General features: G+C 43.9%; 2 protein-coding genes across 18 annotated transcripts in view; both read left to right on the top strand.

Annotated features, from left to right (window-relative positions):
* Positions 1-2,472, top strand: part of BAZ2B (bromodomain adjacent to zinc finger domain 2B) — a 112,220-nt gene extending 109,748 nt beyond the window's left edge. For all 16 annotated transcript variants that reach the window (XM_069861727.1, XM_069861723.1, XM_069861722.1 and 13 more), the window contains one exon: positions 986-2,472. In XM_069861727.1, the coding sequence (XP_069717828.1) occupies positions 986-1,139 (154 nt within the window). In that variant the 3' untranslated portion in view covers positions 1,140-2,472. The remainder of the gene's footprint in view (positions 1-985) is intronic.
* A 2,034-nt stretch (positions 2,473-4,506) lies between these two features.
* On the top strand, positions 4,507-20,123 carry WDSUB1 (WD repeat, sterile alpha motif and U-box domain containing 1). Of its 2 annotated transcripts, XM_069861751.1 has the most exons (11): positions 4,507-4,589; positions 5,453-5,874; positions 8,902-9,086; positions 12,897-12,989; positions 13,801-13,894; positions 14,350-14,383; positions 16,285-16,325; positions 16,424-16,530; positions 17,385-17,564; positions 18,282-18,422; positions 19,593-20,123. In XM_069861751.1, exons 2-11 carry the CDS (start codon positions 5,477-5,479, stop codon positions 19,754-19,756), a joined length of 1,437 nt encoding a protein of 478 aa, XP_069717852.1. In that variant the 5' UTR covers positions 4,507-4,589; positions 5,453-5,476; the 3' UTR covers positions 19,757-20,123. The 2 variants fall into 2 exon arrangements, with proteins under 2 accessions (XP_069717852.1, XP_069717850.1); XM_069861749.1 differs by lacking the exons at positions 4,507-4,589; positions 12,897-12,989 and having other exon boundaries at positions 5,319-5,874.
* Positions 20,124-20,155: the final 32 nt, after the last annotated feature.

Genomic DNA, 20,155 nt, shown 5'->3' with positions numbered 1-20,155 from the left:
AAAGTCAGTCCACTGGGAAAAGTTGTTTTCTCCTCTTCTCTGGCTGAGAATTCCCAGCAGTGCAGGCTTCAGCTAGCGGAGGCCCTGCGGTTGATCATGTAGCCAAGGAGTGAACCACTACCCTGGAGTGGGAAGCCCAGTAATATCCCAGCAGTGGTGGAGAATCATCGTGTAGTCCTGGAACTAAACTGCACGACTGCGTAAAAGGGGAAGACCCTCTGTGCCACTGTTCCCTTTCCCTCCTTGCTGTATCCTTGCACTCTAATGCCTCCCTGCCACCACAGAAAGCTTGTTTGTCCATGGAGACTGACCTCCTTCACTGTCTGCCAGCTCGGCACAAAAGGAGTTTCCTAGGATAACGCACAGGGCTTTGTCACCTCTTCAGGCTTTTCCTCCCTTGGATGGGAGATGTCAGTGCTCTACATGTGTTTCTTGGTATCAGTACACGTGTGGCTTTCACTGTCTGTCTCTAATAATTCCTATGAATGTTGGGTCGTGTACGTCTGGAATAGTGAATAACAAGGACAGTGTTGCTGGATTGATCTGGGCAGCCTTGTTTTGTACCCAATTGTTCCTCTGTTAGTCAAATGCAGGTGTACTCAACACTTACTTTGTAAGGACTTGAGCCCAAGAATAGATGAATAAATGGAAAACAGCCATAGCATGTTAAACGGAAAGCTAGGGGTAGGTCATTTAAAGTAAAGGCTGTTTTCTAGTACAGGCTTGAAAATTCTGCTTTACAGAATTTGAGGACAATAACCACTACAATAACAAGAGTATTTACTTCCGCTGATGTTCATTTTCTTAAAATTTAAATGAGAATTTTAAAAAACGAAAAATATAATGAACATGTAAAGCATTCATTGACTATTCTGTGGCTGGCTATAAATTCACTGATGTTAAGGTATTTCTCTCATGTAGCTGAAGTGCTTTTCCCCTATGATTCGCTCTGTTACGAAAATCATTCACCTTTTTCTTCTTTCAGGTACCCCAATCTTGAAGCATTCTCTCTAGATGTCCGGCTTGTTTTTGACAACTGTGAAACCTTTAATGAAGATGATTCTGACATAGGTAGGGCTGGCCACAACATGAGGAAGTACTTCGAAAAGAAATGGACAGAGATGTTCAAAGTGAGCTGAAGTTACCGCAACTCTTTGTTCTTTCTCTTCTGTTTTTTCCTTTCTGTTCTTTTTCATTAAGTGAGGACTGATAAGACCAGCAAGCAATGTGAACTGTATCTACATGAAAGTGCAAGGCACATGCATAACTAATGACTGTTTGTTTCCTTTAAAATATCACGGAGGTGTGATACCAGTTCTAAAGGCTTCACTCCTACAGCAACCATGGCCCCTTGGTTATTGGTTTGTGTGTTTTAATGAACTAATTTAGGTAGAACAGGGAAGCACACCCAAAGAATTTCAAAGAAAGGGGTGTTATAGTGCAATAGCAATTTAAAATATATCAAAACGCACTGAATATTCAACCGCCAGAGCTCTACTTGGGGAAATGGTTCTCTTTTCCCTTTCAATAAATCTCTATTTTTCATTTTTTACTTTGTAGTTTATTTTTTAGTGAATGTATTTAATTTTATGAATTATTTATGATTATACAGCATTCAGAATCTTCGTTTTCTGTGAAAAGGAAGAATTAGAAAATTGCTTTAAATCTTGAAAATACAACAAGGAATGTTTTAAAATATAAAACAAAGCCAAGTAAAACTGTTTACACTGATGTGCTGTAAAAGCACGAAAAATTAAACTTTACTGTAGAGTTACAAGTACATTTATATATATGTTGCTGCATCACTTGTGTAGTTAAATTGTATTTCAAGACAGTGAAGAAGAATTGAGACATGTATATACTGTTCATTATTGTTTATATTAAGTCTTGTTTTAAATATGTATGATGTGTACATATTGTTTGCAGACATTATTGTTTACGCCTTAGAAGGACGGTAGCATTTTATTTTTAGTCTTAAGGTAATTACAGCTATATGGCTTGTACAGTAATAATCCTCTACCAACACTGTGGAGTCTCCTTAATCTTGGTAGTGCCTGCCTTCGAAACAGGGTGTAGGGGATATTAGTTTTCCATTTTTCTATTTTGTTATATAATTTCAAGCCACCAGGGCCTCAAATTCAAGTATAATCATTTGTATCCATGTGGAATAAAATTGTGACTATTTCCTACGCACACAGTATTTTTTCATAGAAGCATTTCCCTCCATTTGCCTTGCCACAGGAATAACAAAAAGGACGTTTGTAACCACTGTGTTTATCTACTGTGTGTTGTGGTGGCCTCTTGGGGCAGATAGATCGGAATTTCTTTTGTACCGATGTAAGAGTACTTGAAGTTTTATTTAAAGAAATGTTGTGGAAAGGTAGCATTCTTTTTCTTTTCCTTTTTTAGGAGTGTTATTTTTCACTAGTCTGTGTGGCACGGTTACAATAAAAGACTGTTTTGCAAACCAGACTTTCTTGGCGATTTTAATAATTCAGGTCCTGTGCGTACAGGATTTTTTTTTAATGATACATTGTGAGTCTTGCATTTAACATTCAGTTCTTAGGATGCATCTAATTCTCCTGCTCTTTCACTGGTAACTCAAGCAGAGACGACTGCAGCAGCCAGCATGTGGTGCGCCCGTCTGTGTGCGACAGCGTGGCTGCCACTCGCCAGGCCCGTGGGTGAGACCACTGCCGCTCTTCCTCTTGCCTCTTGCTGTTCACTGTACCCTGTGAGAACACATGATAATGCACATACCTGCCGTGTGATGCTGCTGAAACCTCTGTTGTGCAAGGCAGTGTCCCGTTTTTGGTCTGTCAAAGGGCATGAGTTGTAATCCTTTGCTCTGACTGAAGAAAATGGAGGAATTACAAATGAATATTGTTGAACCCAAATACTTAAAGCTCCCTCACCAAGGAATGTTTTGGTTTTTTTTTGGGGGGGGGGAGAAGGGGTAACGTGGTGTTTTTTGCTTTTAAACTAGGCCTGCCACGTTTGAGTCTTGGAGCCTTGTTTGATATACTCCCTTGCCATTATACTACTTGCCTCTGCTTAGAGGGAACAGTCAGTGCCTGATTTTTAATAAAGTTTTTCTTTCCATTGCCCTCTCCAGAACATTTTATTCAGTGATATTTTTCTTTTCTGAAGCCCTCTTAGAATAATTTGTGTTACCTAGAATAAAAAAACCACATTTGGGTGTCAGGCAGCCTGGTGTTGTAACATCAGTTGTGCCACTGACTGCTTCCTGCCTTTCCTTTTCATCACCTCTCTGAAGGCTTCAATAAAAAGGTTTGCTGAAACATTCCACAGGTGTGAAGATGTTCTGAACATACAATAGGTAGGCTTGCAAGTGCTGTAAGCATGCTTAGCCTGTTGGGGAAACTATTTGATGCAAAACAGTTGGGGTTTTTCTCAGATTTTGTACTCAGTAATGCTCTGTCATACTAGGTCTAATGTTTGTTTTCTGAAAAGTCAGAACATCAGACAGATGCTGTGCCACAGAGACCTGTTTTTCTCCAGCTTATATTCCAGTCGAGCAGGACAGCTGGGAAGGTTAAGGTGGTATCAGCCACTCTAGCTGACAGCGAGACGAGCATCACCAGTGTCAGTGCATTGCTTTGCTCACTAGCTGCGGTGTGTTCGGTACTATTGCAGTGTAACTGAATTTCCAGGAGTTCCTGTATTTGAATGGCAAGCTTGAGTCATACTCAAGCCAGTGTTTCTCTGTAGAAAAGAGCAGGGATTTAACCACTAGAAAAACATGCTTAACTTTTATTCTTTGCTAACGTTCTCTCCTATTGTTTCTTCTGTTTTCTTAGCAGCGTCTAAAAAGTCTAAAGCTTTTCGTTCAACCTTTTTCTGTGGTTTCCCGAAGGCGGCCGGGGGCGCCGGTCGGGGACTCCGCGGCCGCGCTGCCGGTGACGCGGCTCTCGGGAGCGCCTCGCGCTCGGACCTCGGGAGGGACCCGCGAGCCGCTGCGGCGGCGTCGCGAGTCACAAAATGTCGGGTTCTACGGACCCGGATCCTGCCGCGGGGCGAGCCGCACCGCCCGTGTCCGTGTCCTTCCGCGCCGCCCAGCAGCCGCAGCGCGGCCGTATCCCTGCGCCGCCCCCTCAGCGCCGGGCCCGGGTGAACGCGGACGGGGCCGGGAGGGGCCCGCGGGGCCGGGTGAGCGCGGGACGAGGCCCGCGGGGCCGGGAGGGGCCAGGTGGGGCCGGGTGAGCTCGGGGCAGGGCCTTGAGGGGCCCATGAGGCCGGGCGGGGCCGTGAGGGGCCGGCGGGGCCGTGAGGGGCCGGCGGGGCGGGGTCTCCCGGGGCTGGTCCCGCGGGCCGCGCCCCCCGGCGGCTGTGGAGGGCGGCGGGGGCCGTCGGGCCCCGCTGTGCCCCGCGGGGTGCCGGGTGTGCGGGCTCCCCCATCGCGCGGGGCCTGTGCGGGGCTGGGGCAGCGCTCAGAGCCGAGCGGCGGCCCTCGCCGGGGGCGCGGGTGTGTATCGAACCGGACGTGGCTGCTGCGTTTTGAAAGGGAGTGTGGCGACTGCTGGACCTGCGGGTTATGGTTCCCTGGGACGTATCGCAGCAAGCCCCAGGTTAGAATAATTCCCAGAAACCTTTCTGATCCTGTGCGTGTCTAATTTTGAGGGGGTTAGTGATGACTTGCAAACCGACTTTTTGGCAGTTGTCTGTGGGAAGAGAAGGAATGCCGAATGCATGTGGTTATCGCTTCTGAAAGCGTTGATATTGAGCGTGAGGTTCTTTTTAGGCTGTCGGTACAGCTGAAGAATTGCTCTGGTTCCATTCAGCGCTAATTGTTTTCTGTCAGAGCACAGCATGACCGAGGACGTGTCTCGTAGTGATAAACCGAGCCGACTGAAAAACGAACAGCGTCTCAGACTGTTTGTTTCTGTAGGACTCTCCTAGTGTTCACATTTTGCTGTGAAGCATTCTGAGCAAGCGACTCTTGATTCTGTGCTCACGCTACTTATGTTGCCTCCTCTGCCTTCCGTTCATATAATTCTAAGTTTATTAGTACAAGATATACTTTTTTCAAAAATAAAATTCAGAACCATGGAGCCTCACCCTGCTTGTATCTTGTGCGCACGGTCATAGTCCAATGTTAAAGAACGCAGCAGGTAAGACTAACAGCTTCTTGGCAGCACAGGGGGGAGCGCTGTGCTCACCGCTAACTGAAGTTTTCCTTGGCCGTCAGCTGATGTGTTTTGTGAATTGCAAGTTCACAGAAGTTTAGATCTGTTAATTCTAACAAGTCATTAATCCCTCATCTTATTGCTGTGATTAATCTCTAATTTAAGTTGAAGATAAAACAACACTTAAAATGAAAAATTGCTTCTGCACATGAGTGTTTAATTTTTTTCCTGGAGCATGTGTCCTGTTAAGTCTGTTTCATTGATGAAATTGGAGAGAAAAGTCTGACTGTTAACCTCTTTTTCAGATATTTTTGCTGAACGTAGATAAGATGGCAACATTAATTCATACCTTAGCAGATCACAGTGATGATGTCAACTGCTGTGCCTTCTCGTCATCGTGCCTGGCTACATGTTCCCTGGACAAAACAGTTCGCGTTTACTCTTTGAATGGCTTCTCTGAGCTCCCGTACTCACCTTTAAAAGGTCACACGTATGCTGTGCACTGCTGCTGCTTCTCCCCGTCAGGACACGCTTTAGCGTCCTGCTCCACGGATGGCACCACCGTGGTCTGGGACACCCGGGATGGCCAAGTGCTGGCAGTGCTGGAGCAGCCCGGCAGCAGTCCCGTCAGAGTCTGCAGGTTTTCTCCTGAGTCCACATATCTGGTGTCAGGGGCAGCAGATGGGAGTGTCGCTCTCTGGAACGTGCAGTCACTGAAGCTGTGCAGGTGAGTGCCAGAGCTTGTCTGACAGCTTTGTTCACAGCGACTGTAACATGAGTGGTACGGTATGCCAGGCCTGCGGCTGACACCACTGGCGGGCAGCACAGAGAAATGGTTCACATTTGAGAGACTGGGAGACCATCAGTAGGAGAGGGAGAAGTGCTGAGGCTTTTGTTTTTTTTCCTAAAGTTAAGGTATTTTATGTTTATAGAAGTGTTTTTGTTGATTTATCATGAAATCAGAGTGCATTGCATGCTACATACATCTGGTTTCCAAACAGTGGGCCGACAAGCTGTAGCACGTAGTGCACAGGCGGTGGTACTTGAGGGTGCTGCGTGCCTTACGTTATGCCTTATGTTACGTTACACATAGAGGGCTAAGTATTTTATTGCAAGCTGTTTGCAGTCCAGGAAGGTCTTGGAAGTCTGATAGTAATTCAGAAATCAAAGAGTTTGGAAACTTGATATGTCCTGAAATGGTGGGGTTTCATACATAATGATGACAGGAATACTGAAGCTGAGTCCATCAAGTTACAACAGCCAGCGCGTCCCCCAGCGTCCCCTGGGTTTCCATAAGCATCCCAAGTGAGCAGGTGGGTGTTTTCAGTGATGTTAAAGGCAACAGTTAAAGGCAACTTTAGGGTGGTCAGAGTCCTCCTCTGCACCTCTGTATTGCAGTGAAGTCTTCAGGGTAGTGGTTGTCTGTGCTTGGGCAAAACATTATTGAGGGGTGAGCACAGCAACTGCACAACAGCTTTAACTCTGAAAGATGAATTTGAGAGAATCAATGAAGTGTTTCGCTCAGGCTGAGGGAGCCAAACTGGTTTGGTACTCCAGTCAAGCACGTTGCTGCTTTTGTGGCCTCTCTGCCCTTGCTTCCTGCAGCAGGGATTTAGGTGGGAACTGCAAAGTTTTCATCATGATTGATAATAGTGATCTCAACTCCCCTAACTCTGGAAAGCTGGCAATAAGTGGAGTTCTCCTGTTTTTTTGCTACATTGTTGTTTTTAATGTGTATAGAGATGCCAATTTTTTTTTCAGAGAATAAAGAGGTGTTGGGAATTCCAGTCATTAGTGTTCTGAAGTCTAAGGGCTATTTGTTTTGAGGTATTTCTGGGAAGGAGGTTCATCTCTTACTCATAACGGTGTTTCCATTGCGAAGAGAGAATAAAGAATTTGACCTGCCCCCAGTCTGTCCCCTTCAATTCTCTTTCAAAAGTGCGTTTCTATGTGTTAACTTGCCAACAGCGGTCAGCTTAACTTTAGTTGTATCTGCTTTGGGGTCTCACGGTGTATATGATTCCAGCTGATGAGCTTTTTAAATTATGTTCATCATTTGTAATTGCAGACAGAGAAGTGCCTCTGTCCCATTTCCCTAAAGGTGAGACAAAGACTGGTTAGAATTTATCAAGGTACTTAAACATTATGCCAGGGGGTTTTAGTTAACCCTCTAGTGTCAGGCTGTGGTCCTCTGTGTCTTTTGCAATGGCTGATTGTGTTGATACTAGGAGAGAGAACCGCTTTTTCTGTGCTGTTTGGCACTGGACTGTACACGTCTGGTGGTTACAGCAGAGCATCAAGTGACGACTCCGCAGCTCAGCCATGGCAGCTGACTGCTCGCGTTGTGAAGTACAGTGGCTGTTGAAATCATCTCTAGAAGCAATGTGAACAGCATGACAGCAAGTTAACGTATGCGTGTTCCTTACGCGTGTGCTGTTTCCTGTCCAGCCATTCCGATGCTCATGTCTGACCTGGAGGCTCTAACTATACACTCTGAATGTGTGCAGCACTGGTTGTTCTTGGTTATGTTTTCCCAGCAGAATCCACACCTTTCTGGGTAAAGAAGGAAAGGTTTAAGTGGCCCTGAGGAAAGAGAGTTGTACATACAAAACTGGGAAGCACTGTAGTGTATTTGATGGCATTCTTAATGCTGGAATTGAGGGAGTCAGTGCTTTTTGAAGGTCCTGGGTCTGATTAGAAAGATTCTTGGGAAAGGTTATTGACTCATCTTCTGTGGCGTTAAGTTTGACACCTCTGGAGTAAATGAGATTCCAGTCAGCGGCAAAGAAAGAGCGGCTGTTTTACAGAACACAGTGATAGAATGAACAGGATGGGCAGTTACGGCTGTGTGACTGTTGCTAATGGCTGGGTTTTTTTCCCTGCACCTAAAGATTCAGCTGTTCTCATGGGGCTAGGTCCAGTGTCCATTAAAAGGAGTGAGACGCTTTCTGTTGACTTCACGTTGCTATCAGATAACGCAAAGGATGTTAGGTTGACCTACTTCCTTCCCAGGGATTGACCACGCTTACATGTCTGCCAGGAATTTTATGATTCTGTGATTCTATGATTGTCAGTTCTACAAAGTGCTTTCCCTGATTTAGTTAAAATGTAGAAGTTATATTATGTAATTATTATTATATAATGTATAAAGTATATATAAATATAGAATCTAAAATATAAAGTATTAAATCTTAAATATAGAATATGTTTTTTTCACATTGCTTTCTCTTGTGTAGGAGCAGACCAAAATTAACCCCATGTAATAGATCACGAAATATTCTACCCCATACCATATGGGTCAGTAGGTGTTCTGCTTTACCTTTAAAAACAAAGCAGGGGAATTTTGGGAGTCTTTTTTCCCGTTTCTATACAAGTAAATCTGTGTTTTGATAGTTGAGTATTTGTCTTTGATTTCTGAAGTTATCCTGCCATAGAATTTCAGCAGTGCATTGTGCCTTTCAAATGGTTAAGTCCATGCAGATTGTCTTTGGTTTGAAAACTCTTCTCACTCAATTAAAATAATCGCCGTGGCTGCCATCTCAGATTTTCTCCCTGCGGTGAAGAGCAGGTCTTGTTTCCTGCAGCCCTGCTTATTTTGCATCTCTTCTCACACTCGGCGTGTATCTCTCTCCCTTCTGATATGCAGTTCCTAAATGCAACACTGTGATTTATTGTCTTGGATTGCATTTCAGAGATTACTTCTTCAGAACATGGCTCATTCTTAATTCAAATCCATTGTACTTTTGCTTTTCAGATCTGGCAATGTTAAAGATGGTTCTTTGGTGGCCTGTGCATTTTCTCCTAATGGAAATTTTTTTGTCACTGGATCATCGTGTGGTGATTTAACCATTTGGGATGATAAAATGAGATGCCTGTATAATGAAAAAGCACATGATCTTGGCGTTACCTGCTGTGATATTTCTTCAGAGCCAATTTCTGGTTAGTTAACTTGACTCGTCAGGGAAGGAACATGGGAAAAAGAGTTACTTTATTTCTCTCTAGCTCTTGTTTTCTTATTCTTTTTGTCGTCAGTGCTTCAGATAAAAATGACATTGGGAAGAGCTTTAGAGTTTTAGAACATTCTGAATATTCTTACGTGAAGTTTGTGTGCAGGTTGATGAGAAGGAATGCACTAGATCAACAAACGAGGTGGTTAGTGTGCTTATGAGTAGTTAATGATCCTGTCAAGGTTTTGGAAAATATTAGAATCATAGAATAACCACGTTGGAAGAGACCCACCAGGTCATCGAGTCCAACCATTCCTATCAAACACTAAACCATGCCCCTTAGCACCTCGTCCACCTGTGCCTTAAACACCTCCAGGGAAGATGACTCAACCACCTCCCTGGGCAGCCTCTGCCAGGGACCAATGACCCTTTCTGTGAAAAATTTTTTCCTAATGTCCAGCCTAAACTTCCCATGGCGGAGCTTGAGGCCATTCCCTCTTGTCCTGTCCCCTGTCCCTTGGGAGAAGAGCCCAGCTCCCTCCTCTCCACAACCTCCTTTCAGGTAGTTGTAGAGAGCAATGAGGTCTCCCCTCAGCCTCCTCTTCTCCAGGCTAAACACCCCCAGCTCTCTCAGCCGTTCCTCATCAGGCCTGTTCTCCAGCCCCCTCACCAGCTTTGTTGCTCTTCTCTGGACTCGCTCCAGAGCCTCAACATCCTTCTTGTGGTGAGGGGCCCAGAACTGAACACAGGATTCAAGGAGCGATCAGGGCTTTGGAAAATTGTAAAAGTGAGGAAACTCATGAGATAAAGGCATCTTGATAGCAACCACAAAAGTTGCATGTGCAGGCAAGGTGAAACGGTAAAATTCTTTCACCCCTTCCCACAGGCAGGAGTGTGCACCCCTAGCACTCACTGATGGCACAGAGTGAGGAGCAGAACAGCCCTGAGACTGTGCCCGCGCTGCTCGGTGGTTACAGACACTTCTCAGTGTTACTCCAGTGCTTCCATCACAGATCCAAATACAGCGCCGTAGGAGCTGCTGTGGAAACAAACTCTGTCCCAGCCCAAACCAATACAGTTATGTCCCGACACAGACTGGTGTGAGAATGCTGAAAAGCTGTGTGCCCAGGCTTACACAGCCTGTGTGTAGTGGGAGGGAACATCTGCATCATCAAGAAAAACCTCTGTTCAAAGTATCCTGGTAGGAGTTAATTGCAGTGCAGGAAAGTGTCACTGCTGAACAACCAAGTATTTGTAATGCTGAAATATTTATGAGTCTGAAAAGCTGAAGGGTTGATCTGTATAAATTTTTGTCAGGTAAAAGTATTTAATAAAGAGTTAGGAAATCACAGTCGTCTGCTTTTGGTTGAGGTTGGGAGGTTGAGCAGAACTGTTGGGTACAGGAGGTAGTGCTGTAACTTGTCTTAACACCCTTGTAGATAGACTTTTGTGCTTTCCACATGTGCTATGGCAACAAAGCAGTCTCCGTAGAAAGATATCGGCTTCTGTTTTCAGAGTGCGCATGAGCTGCTCTGCCAAAGGTAGCAGGAGTCTTTCAGTGCTGAACACAGCAAGCAGTACTGCTGTCTGTGCACTGCTTTGTCTAAGAAAGGGATACAGAGCAGGATGGAAACAGGAGAAACAAGCGGGGAAGGAAGTCAGGCAGAAGCAAGAGAAAGCTGAGGAAGCAGGATGTGAGCATATCCTTCCATCCAGAGCATTAGTGACTGACATCACATCACTCAGATCTGTCCACCAAGTGGTGTAGGGCCAATACTGAACCAATCTGTCACAACAGAAAGGGAATTCATCTTGAAAGAACACCTCTAGATCTTTCTTGGTGAAAATCCTGCCCCAAAACCCCATTGTGAGCTAAGAGTTTCACCTGAGGGCAAAGGCACACCGTGAAGCTGAGACAGGTCAAAGGGTTTCCTCCGCTCCCTCTCCTACAAAGTTTATTCTCTTGCTTTAGGAAAGTGTGTTACCAGCCCTTCACCTTTCTGCTGACTGAGAGACAAACAGGCAAGAAAGCAAGCATTTCCCACACTGTGGAGCTGTTTAGCTGATATATGATCTTTCTGGATTTTATTTAAGCCATATGTTACTGAACGTTAACATTTTCCTTTTTGCATGTTGCTATTTAATCACCAAGGTTTGAAGCTTCTGGGATTATTGGCAGATTTAACATATTACAAAACCCATACTAGTAGCGCTTATCCAGTACAATTAAAGATGGTTTGTTTACCTGCTAAATACAGAGCAAAATGAGAACCAGAGTGTTTGCTTGGTTCTCTGTGCTTTACACTGGTCGGTGACTCTCCTGGCTTTGAAGTGGGTTCAGTTAGAGTTGCAGAGGAGCTCACCAGATCTGGAGCAGCTGTAATGCTGTGTGGGCTTTCCCACCCGGCTGTGAGATTCAATGCTGCCCTCCTCCTGAGTAAGTTGGTGCCCAATGATCCTGGTAAAAATTGTCAGGTCTTGCTGAAGCTTTCCCAAGGCCCTCAGGGGCAGGCAGTGTTATCCTCCTCCAGGCCATCCCAGAGCTCTGCCCGCATAGCACTGCGTTACCCCCTTAACACACTAGGAACTTCTGAAACAGTGTCAGGGTGTGTGCACTATGGCAGAATCCTCAGTCAGACCATGTTCTGAACAAGCATGCTCGTAGTTACCGAGAAACCTGTGTTTTTACATCACAATAGCTAACATGCTACTCGTCTTTCTGTAAGAGAGCAAAACCAATGCACTTAATTTTTGGCAGATGTGAGGTCAGCTTTAAGATCTGCTGCAGTTACAGTAGCTCTGGTTGTTCCTGTCTATGCAAGGATTTTGTTGTTACCACCATATGAAATTAAAATACACTTAATGGGGTGTAAAAGATGGAGGTAAAATCTCTGGGGTTATGTTGTAAGCCACTTGACAGCAAGTGTTTTGACATTTCTGGCAACTGTAGAGCTGGAAAGATGAATTCTTAAAAGGTCTGTTACGATTTTCTGATTTCCAGCCTTAATCCTGGTGATCCTTGTGGGAATTCTAAGCTTTGGCGCTGGCAGAAGTGGTGCCGTGGAAGGATTGTGATGTAGGCTTGTATCAGGCTGGTGTGCCAGCTTTGTGAGTGGAGGAGCAGAACTGATTTGGCACAGGACTTCAGAATTAAAGAAAAAAAGTAGATAATGGGCTGAAACCCATAATTTTGAACCTGATAATTCAGAAAAGTTCATCTCCACCTAATAGGGAGAGGAGAGATGTACAAGTGTGACTGTTGTGTTTCACCTGCAGCGCAGTGTTTCTCGAGATGTTGGCTGGACTGCAGTCATGAAACATCATGTAGTTTATAAAAATGAAAAGCTGAACATCTAAAGTTATGCAAATAGCCTGACAGATACTCTCAGATGTTGTACGTGCACCTACGGTTAAGTTTGAGAATTGCTGAGCTGCAGGAGAAAAGGCTATAACTGCATAATTTAGGTTTTAAAAGACTTTTAAAAGATTGGTAAAAAGACAGCTTTTAAAAGACTCTGTTGTTGCAGATTGAGGAATCAAATGTTTACCATCAAGAAAACTTGAAATATGAGCCACGTTCTGGTCTTTACCTACTTGCTCAGGAAGCAGTATAACAGGGATACATATTGTTTTACTTCTAAATGGTTTTAGGACTTCTGCAATTATTTTTATTAACAATTATTATTTTACAAGTAGTGCTGAGATTAAGGAACTTTACCACATTCCAGGGTAGGAGTGCAGATGTAGCTTGCTGATATTTGCAGAGCTTCTGATTCCCATTAATTTATTTGTATTTTGTCAGGTGGTGAACATGGATTCAGACACTTCCAGATGGCTTCCTGTGGTCAAGATAACCAGATCAAACTCTGGCTTATTTTCTCTGCAGATTCCTTAGGTGTGTATTGCTAATTTTTTTGGGGTTTTTTCATACTCTGGTATCTTAAGTCTTTAGTGACAATTTATATCCAAGATGGGATTCATATGGCTGTCACAGATTCACAGCCCAACTAACCACGAGTCACAAATTTTAATTGTTAGCAGCACAGCAGTAAGGCTTGTGTTTGACCAGTAAGGCACGCAGCACTTTGTGACACCGGGCCCTGCAGATTTTATTTAGTGATAATTGCAACAATAAGATTTAAAAAACATTTCCTTCCATTCCCTCAAGCTTCATGCTATGATGAAGATTTGGTTTTGGTGAGCATTTTCGTCTTGGTAACTGGTGACATTTCTACTGAGGCCTTTGAGCAGGCTGATAGGGTGAAACCTCTTAATCTACCAGGCCAGGGGGGAGGTTTCCTTTCACCTTTCAGTGCATCTTGGCCCTTGAGCAGAAGCGGGAGAAATGCAAACAGCATTGGCCCCTGCTAGCGCTGCACTGCAGGTGTGTGACTGTGATGTAGAGACAGGGCAGGTGGCCAAAAACATTTTCAGTGGGTGGGTTTTGTAACCTCCTTTAGAGAGAAGTCTGTAAGGATGAATATTGTGTGTATAGACACGTTTAATTATCTAAAATACTGTTATACATGCTAAGGCAACAAAGTGAGAGTGTCAGAGATGTTAAAATTGTTATCTTTTGTCCCCTTTCCTGCAGACTGTATGTCACAGAGTCAGATCTTTGGTACAGCTTTATGCTTCTAAAAGCAGCTTGTCCCATACTTTGTAAAATATGTCCATATGCAATAATTTACTTTTTGTGGTTTTAGGTGTTGAATTAAAATACCAGTGCACTTTGAATGGACATTCTGCCCCAGTTCTGTCATGTGCGTTTTCCTGGGATGGGCAGATGTTGGTTTCAGGGTAAGCACTGCTCCCTCCAGCTGGCTTTGCAGATAGTAAGATTTCAGGTAGAACTAGAAGTGTTGGGAGGAGATAATGGGGAGCTGGATTCTGTGCATCTGCTGTACGGACATTGCTCTGATGACCCGAAGCGTAATGGATATGGCACAGGCAGTGGGGAGCCGCGAGGCCCATTCGCATATGGACTGCATGAATCCTCCACAGCAGAAAGTCTTACGGAAGGGCAGAGGTCTTGTGTTTTGCTGCTGTTCCTTACATCATGATGGATGTGAAGATGTTCAAAAGTGGGCACAGGTGCAGGGGATTTAGATAGCTAAGCTTTTGCTAAAGTCTGTTCAGGAATCCATCTGATCCGATTTTGTTTGTGGAAAAGGTTGGTTTTTTTCTCCGCTTAATTAAAACCAATTCCCTTTCTCCTCTTGTATCATTTTAATGCTGATGTGTTTCTTTAAAAGGTCTGTGGACAAGTGTGTCATAATCTATAAACCGGTAAGTGCCGCATGGTTCGAGGTTGTTCACTGGCTGTTGTCTTTAAATACCAGCACTGCTGTTGTGGTGTCTCACGAATGTGGAGAAATAGTGAAAAGTAGAAATGATGTAAACCCCAAATATGTACCAGGTGTCTGGGGATGAAGGAGTGTGAGGAAAAAATCTCCCTTGTGAATCATTGAGTGTTTCTCACTTTCTATTGATACTTCTTTCAGGGGGTTGGGATTTGTTTTTTCTGCAGCGGAGTATTATTCAACAAATTCCATGCTTTGTTATCTTCATGTTGAAGCAGAAAGATTTTTTTATCTTAAATTTATCCTAGCTTCCAAAGCAAGAACTGTGAGACTTACTGCAAGGTGAAGTGAAACCACAAACACAGACATGCACACAGAGATATGTAGATCTACAGACATACACAGAGGTGTATGGATATCCAGACACACAGAGATTGACCTAGCACCAGAATTTCGCTTCTCTTGAGTTTAGTGAATTACTCACTTTTAAAGGCATTGACATTCCTCAATGAGTGATTTTTGAGCATCAAGAAGACTGACTTTGCCATTGTCCTTTATTAGCTTTCTTAGTGGATGGTCTTTATGTCTTGAGAAGACTGTGTCCCAGCTCAGGGGGAGATGCTGTGCACAGCTCGCTGTGATCCAGGACATCTCAAAGGGTCTCACTGAATGATTATATCCCTGTGGGAGTCTGTTGAAGGTGTATTGTTTACCTTCCCAAGTAAGAGCAAATTTCTCTTTATTGTTTTCCTGCAAAGGGAATCATAAAGAGCTTATCTTAGACAACTAGCACTGCCATCCATGGATGCGTGGCTGCTTGTAGCGTGGCCGTTTAGGTTGCAATATTGGGTACTGAAGCCATTAGTGGAGCTGTGTTGGCATTAAAGTGCTGACAATCAGTTGTTAGATGCCATCTCTTGTCCAGTTTTTGGACTGGCCAAACCAGTAGGGGGTGAGGGTTCTGGAAATAATGCAGTGTTTTTCCCAAATCTGCTCTTACTTCAGAAATTTTGAGGTGCTAAGGGGCATGGTTTAGTGTTTGATAGGAATGGTTGGACTCGAAGATCCGGTGGGTCTCTTCCAACCTGGTGATTCTATGATTCTATGATTCTAAGAAGGACTGTAGCTTTTGACATAAAATTGGGAATGGTGATCATAGAAGTTCTTTAATTAATTATATATAAAGTGTGCATGAAGTAGAAGCATCATAACGAATTCATGAAACTTTTTATTTTAACATATTGTTTGGGCATTTTCTGTGACACTGTTATTGCATCCTTTGTGCTTCATCTGTAAGTGTGGTTTACCTTTAGTCCTTTGTAAATTATAAATAATTATTTTGCTGAAAATGAGGGATGAACAGATTTTAAGGGGCTTCAGCTTGCTGTTGTACTGATACCATGGTTCAGTTAGGGTTAAAGTTTTTCACCAAAGTCACTAATTTGGTTCCTCCCCAGTTCGGGGCCCATTTACTTTAATGGTTTGACACACAGAGAGATACAGAAGTCCTCGAGTCATTCTTCTGCAAAGAATGCAGAAGACTGCAGCATAATTATTTGTTAATGCTGTTTGTCAGCTTTTGGGGCCTTAGGTTTACCCAAATGGGGCAATAACTTTACTAGCTGTTGGGGAGCAGTGGGGACAAGAACTCTTCTGGAGGGAGGGAAATTTCTGCCTGAAATGGGGTGCTTTCCTCAGAAAACTGGGGTGCAGACACTTCAATGAGTGAATCACAATAACCTTGCTCTTTGTCTTTCCAACTTGTTTGTCCTTGGCAAAGAAGTAGCATCTGCCATAAGAAGGAAAATCTTCCCAGTCATGAGTTAAAAATGTGGGAATTTGGGAGATTGTTTTAAAAGATTTAAAATCACAAACATTCTTTCACAGAGCACCGGCAGTACCCTTCATACTTTGTCTCAGCATACCAGGTAGGAATTCAGTGTGATTGTTCTGCTTTACTGTTCATAAATAAAGTAATTAAATCATTTTTTGGTGTTTTTTCACACATTACTTTTTTTATTTGCAGATATGTTACAACTTGTGTGTTTGCACCATGTAGTCCCTTACTCGCCACTGGTTCAATGGATAAAACTGTGAACATATGGCAGATTGACCTTATGCAGCCCTGTGCAGGTTGGTGTGGGAGGTATTTATCATCTAGCCTTACGTTTAAACACAGTAATGTTGAACACCTTCTGAAGATGCAAAACCCCTGCTTTTTTTCGCATGCACTTAGTTTGTAACATCAGGATTTTATGTGCACATCATTTATCTTTTCTCTGAACTGATGTTGTTGATGTCCTACAGAGGTGTTCTCTGTGTGGTCTTTAAAGAAAGGATATACAAGAAGTATTTTAATTTTATTAATCTGCTGTATTGTCTTTCCTGATACCCACCATTTCTTACTCTCTGTGCAACACTTAGTAGTATTCCCAGAGCGCTAAAAGACCTTTTGGGCAGGTGCCGTTGTCGATGAGTTAAACACATAATAATATAGTTGCAAGCATAATTGTCAACAAGAAATACAGCTTAACCAGTTGTTATAGGTGAAAACCCAGGATAATTAATGTTAAAAAATAAATCAGCATCTAAACTACGTGGAACAAGTTACATAGGCCTGTGTTCAAACCACAGAGTCAGTCTGCTGTTCTAAGGAGGGGAGAGACCTGGTTTCAATGTCTGCTGCTTTTTAGTTCAGTTCACATATGATGGAAATGTAGGCATCTGAGGGAGAAATTCCTCTGAAATTTGGAAATGGATAGGTAAGAGACAAACCCAAATTCTTGCCCCCCTGCTGATGTACCATCTGATGAGCATTTCTTTGATTAGATATCGGGGGACATATAATGCTGAGAACACTTGAAAACCAGCATTCATTGCTGCCATTGTTCTTAGAACAGGGGGGTTTCATTGCTGGATTTTTGGAGGGGAAGGAGGAGACATTGTTTGGATGGTTTTTAACTGTGTTTTATCTTTCATTTCCAAAGGAAATACTCTAGAAAAGGAATCCGAGGTGGCTGTTGAGGACTGGTCAGAGGATGATGTTTCAGCCTGGCTTTGTGCACAAGACCTAGAAGACTTTGTTGGGCTTTTCAAGAGGAATAACATTGATGGCAAGGAGCTGCTGAATCTTACCAGAGAAAGCCTGACTAATGAATTGAAAATTGGTAAGAGTACAGCAATCCAAGTAATTTTTATTCTCTAGAGTATGTGTGAAATGTCGTCATCAAGACAGTTGGCAGTTTCATACGTGGATGGGTTTTCTTTTCCCTGAAATGCATTTTTATTTCATTACCAGGGCTGTTAAAATCCCCTAATTTCACAGTATCTACAGTACTCTTTTTATTTCTTTTTCTTTCATAAAATGCACTTCCACCAGCAGTGCCATGTCACATGGTCTCATCTGCTTTTGTTTCTATTTTCCTTTTTAGATCTGGTATCATTAGGCTGTGGGAAAGGAATTTCAGCTGTTGTATATGCTTAATGATTCTGACTTTGGTAAACAGGGCATTCTGTAGTTTTTTGTATCAGTCTGCAGAAGCTGCCTGGCACTCTGGTGATGGAATGGAGCAGTTGCTTGGGCTTGGATTGGTTTGGGGATCTGTTTGGCAGAGCTACTCGTGAAATATTTCTCACCTGATCGCCCTGCCTGTGTCACTGGTTGAAGTGCAGACTCTGGAGGAGCACCCCTTGTTACTGTTTCCCATTTGGATGTGGAGCCATTGACTCTTTGGACGTGGCTGTGGCTGGGCCCCCTGTGGGTTTTTCTGCATGCGCTGGTGGTGGGAGGTGGAGCCGTGGCTCCTTGTCCATGACTGCTCATTAACGACAGCCCTGCCTGTCTGTGTCTGTGCTGCCCACTTCACGTATGGGTAACTTTTCAGAGTCGCTGGGCCTGCGCAGGAAAGTCCTCCAGAAAATTGAAGACCTGAGGATGAAAACGCTCTCTGTTGCTGTCCCCGTCCCCGATGAATTCCTGTGCCCTATAACGCGGGAGCTCATGAAGGATCCCGTCATCGCAGCAGGTACACCTTTAGGTGATGCTGACTGAAGTGAACGACTGAAGGGTACAGATCGGGGTGGGAACACAAACACGGGCGCATCTCACCAGCAGTAGAAAGGCAAACTACTCTAAATAGCTGTTGCAACCAAAGAGAACTGTGGTAAATGTTTAATTTGCCAAATTACACCTCTGGTATGGAGAACCATACTGTGCTAAGCAATTTGCCTTGTGTCAGCTCTGCCAATGAGGCTGTACAGATTGTTTTTAAGCCAGTGTTGCTTTCTTTATGTGCTTACGCCAACATAATTCCAAGCCTAACTACAGCAGTGTCTCTGTGCCAAATGGAATTGTGTGTGCAGGGTGGGGGTGTCAGGCTCATGGTGACTTGGCGCGCTGTGTATGGGGCACTGATAGGTTTGTACACTGCGATGCGCCACAGCGGGTGATGTCATGCAGCTAACCACGTTAGGAAGAATTCACTTTTTATTGTTCTGCTGCTGGGGCAGGGGCACGTGATCACCTGAAGACCAGCGTGGTTTGATGCTCTGTGAACAGTGACCGACTGCCTGCAGTTCTGGGTCATCAGGCCAGACTCTGGAGAATTAAAACGTTCCAAATATGAGAACATGCAGTAACTTCTGGAGTGGTAGGCACTGCACTGAACAGGGCTGGAGCTCCTGACCAGCAGCAGGAGGACAGCCCTGCATATCCCTTTTAATGTAATTTTGAAATAAGGATCCATGGTTTTAGAGCAGGATTGTTTTTTTGAAAAGATGAACGTGACTGCCCAGCACTCTCTATGTGTGTATTTCCAAACCTATCAGGCAGTGTTAAGAGAAACTGCTCTGGGGGAGGTTCCAGGCACAGTGCAGCTGACTGACAGATGTGCAGTGCGTTCCCACACAGCTGGCAGGGGTTAGTCTGCCAAGGGCAGGGATCAGTTAAAAGCTGAACCATATGTTCTCAATGCTGCTGTGTAGTTTATTGGAATACAGCTCTTGTGGCATTTGGAACAGGTATTTGCGTCTACAGAAAAGGTTTCACAGCGCCTGTGATCTTTCCTGATCTCAGTTTTCCTGTTCGGGAATGCTGACTCCCTTTTCTCCCCCTTAATGTTAACAGCTAAAAGCCCATGCAGTGTAACAGTGCCGAGCAGCTGCAGCATCGGCTTTTGGTGGTGGTGTCTTTGCAGATGGCTACTCCTATGAAAGAGAAGCAATGGAAAACTGGCTCAGCAATAAAAGACGATCGAGCCCCATGACGAATCTCCCTCTGCCATCTCCTCTCCTCACACCAAACAGGACTCTGAAAATGGCCATCAGCCGCTGGCTCGAGACGCAGCAGGAGCAGAGCTAAACCACTTCGGTTTGAAGTTGTTGGTTAAAATTAATTGAAATGAAATCACAAGCAGCTGCAGGAAAGCATCATACTAGAAACACTTAGAAAGAAAATATTGTACTTCTGCTCTTTCCCGTGTCTGTCAAACCAAGGTTTGTTAGAAGGAGAATCCTTCCTGCCAGGAGCTCCCAGCACATTATGCCTAACCTGTTGGTGATTTCACCTTGTGCTGCTTCTGTGTAAGAAATGTATTCAGAGTCTGCTCTTCAAATAAGGTTCTGTTAACATTTTCACTACAGGTACAACCTAGTTTTGAGTCTTGATTTTTGCCAAGTCAGTTGTTCAGAAGAGAGGGAGTAACAGCAGAGTAAATAATCTGTATTTCTTTTTCTAATTTCAAAACAATACGATGTCTTT

The sequence above is a fragment of the Phaenicophaeus curvirostris genome, chromosome 7 (genome assembly GCF_032191515.1).
Source record: "Phaenicophaeus curvirostris isolate KB17595 chromosome 7, BPBGC_Pcur_1.0, whole genome shotgun sequence".
Taxonomy (NCBI): Eukaryota; Metazoa; Chordata; class Aves; order Cuculiformes; family Cuculidae; genus Phaenicophaeus; species Phaenicophaeus curvirostris.
Note: the sequence above shows the minus strand (reverse complement) of the source record. Positions and strands in the feature narration are given on the sequence as shown.